General features: G+C 40.1%; 1 protein-coding gene across 1 annotated transcript; it reads right to left on the minus strand.

Moving 5' to 3' along the window:
• Positions 1-333: 333 nt before the first annotated feature.
• Positions 334-1560, minus strand: LOC127799791 (uncharacterized). The gene is made up of 2 exons (XM_052334014.1): positions 1276-1560; positions 334-804 (listed from the first exon to the last, which is right to left on the minus strand). The coding sequence occupies exons 1-2, from the start codon at positions 1558-1560 to the stop codon at positions 334-336; spliced, it is 756 nt and encodes a 251-aa protein (XP_052189974.1).
• Between the last annotated feature and the right edge of the window lie 372 nt (positions 1561-1932).

Consider the following 1932-nt stretch of genomic DNA (forward strand, 5'->3'; position numbering starts at 1 on the left):
GGATATTGGAACTCCGTGAAGTCTGATAATTTCTGCCACGTACAACTCTGCATACTTTTCCATATTATAAGTAGTCTTTACTAGCAAGAAGTGGGCCAACTTAGTAAGACGGTCTACAATCACCCAGATAGAATTATAACCTTTTATCTTAGGTAAACCAACAACAAAGTCCATACCTACTCGTTTCCATTTCCACTCTAGAATCATAAGAGGCTGTAATAGGCCTGAGGGTCGTTGGTGTTTATCCTTGACTTGTTGGCAAGTAAGGAAACACTGAACGTAAGTTGCCACATCACGACTCATGCCAATCCACCAAAAATGTTTTCTTAAATCTCAAACCATCTTTGTACTTCCAGGGTGAATCGAGTATAGGGTGTTATGAGCTTCCCTCATAATCTCTTGCTTCAGTTCTTCATTATTAGGGACCACCAGTCTATTACCATACTGAAGAGCACCATTTGCAGTTATAACATAGTCCAAGCATTTTCCCTCAGCCACTTCAGTTTGAATTTTCAATATTTGGGGATCCTCGAACTGTAAGGTTTTGATCCTCTCAAGAAGTGTCGATTTTAGAGTCATATTGGCAAGATAGCCTGACTTACCTCGCAGAATGATCTCTAAGTTAAGCCTCTGGATATCTACCAACAATGGTTTTTGAATGACTTGTAAGGCAGCTATAGCTCCATGGCTTTTTATACTAACTGCATCAGCAACCACATTGGCCTTACTAGGATGATAGTTAATAACACAATCATAGTCTTTAACAAGTTCCAACCATCTACGTTGTCTCATGTTCAACTCTTTCTATTTGAAGAAATACTTAAGACTCTTATGATCAGTGTAGATCTCACACCTAACCGCATAAAGGTAGTGCCTCCAAATCTTCAATGCAAAAACAACGGCTGCAAACTCGAGATCATGAGTTGAGTAGTTCTTCTCATATTCCTTCAGTTGCCTTGAGGCGTAGGCAATCACTTTGCTATTTTGCATAAGGATACAACCGAGCCCTTTCTTAGAAGCATCACTGTAGATAGCAAACCCCTCACTACCCTATGGAATTGTTAAGATAGGCGCTGTTGTCAACCGTTTCTTTAACTCCTCAAAGCTTCGTTCACAATCCGGACTCCAGTGGAATTTCATATTCTTCCTGGTCAATTGAGTCAAATGTGAGACAATTTTTTAAAAGCCCTCCATAAACCTTCGGTAATAACTAGCTAACCCAAGGAAACTACGGACTTCTCCGGCATTAACTGGTGTTGGCTAGTTTCGAATTGCCTCAATCTTACTCAGGTCGACTGCAATACCTTCCCTTGATACAATATGCCCCAAAAATGGCACCTTGTCTAGCCAGAATTCACACTTCTTGAATTTAGCAAATAACTTCTCTTCTCTAAGTTTCTGAAGCACCATCCTCAAATGCCCTTCATGTTCTTCCTTGGACTGCGAATAGATCAATATGTTATCGATGAAGACTATGAAAAATTGATCTAGATAATCCTTCAAGACCCGATTCATTAAGTCCATAAATGCAGCAGGGGCGTTTGTCAACCCAAAAGGCATTACTAAGAACTCATAATGCCCATATCAAGTACGGAAAGCGGTCTTTGGAATGTCATCTTCTCTGATTCCCAACTGATGGTAACCAAATCACATATCAATTTTAGAAAAATATTCAACACCTTGAACCTGATCAAACAAGTCTTCGATTCTTGGAAACGGATACTTGTTCTTTATTGTCACCTTGTTCAACTCTCTCTAGTCTATACAAAGCCTCTTGGAACCATCTTTCTTCTTCAAAAATAACACAGGAGCACCCCATGGTGAAAAACTGGGTCTAACAAAACCCTTATCCATGAGATCTTATAGCTGCTCCTTGAGCTCTTTAAGTTCAGCATGAGCCATACGATACGGTGCCTTGGATACTGGGGTTGT

Source organism: Diospyros lotus, chromosome 4, assembly GCF_014633365.1.
Source record: "Diospyros lotus cultivar Yz01 chromosome 4, ASM1463336v1, whole genome shotgun sequence".
In the NCBI taxonomy this organism is placed as follows: Eukaryota; Viridiplantae; Streptophyta; class Magnoliopsida; order Ericales; family Ebenaceae; genus Diospyros; species Diospyros lotus.

What these genes read in the sequence shown, in the direction of transcription:
- LOC127799791 (XM_052334014.1), bottom strand. Translation starts at nt 1,560, where the DNA reads ATGCCTTTTGGGTTGACAAACGCCCCTGCTGCATTTATGGACTTAATG. An exon ending in TCGACCTGAGTAAGATTGAG is followed by an intron (nt 805 to 1,275) that starts GCAATTCGAAAC and finishes TTCTTCAAATAG; the next exon opens with AAAGAGTTGAACATGAGACA.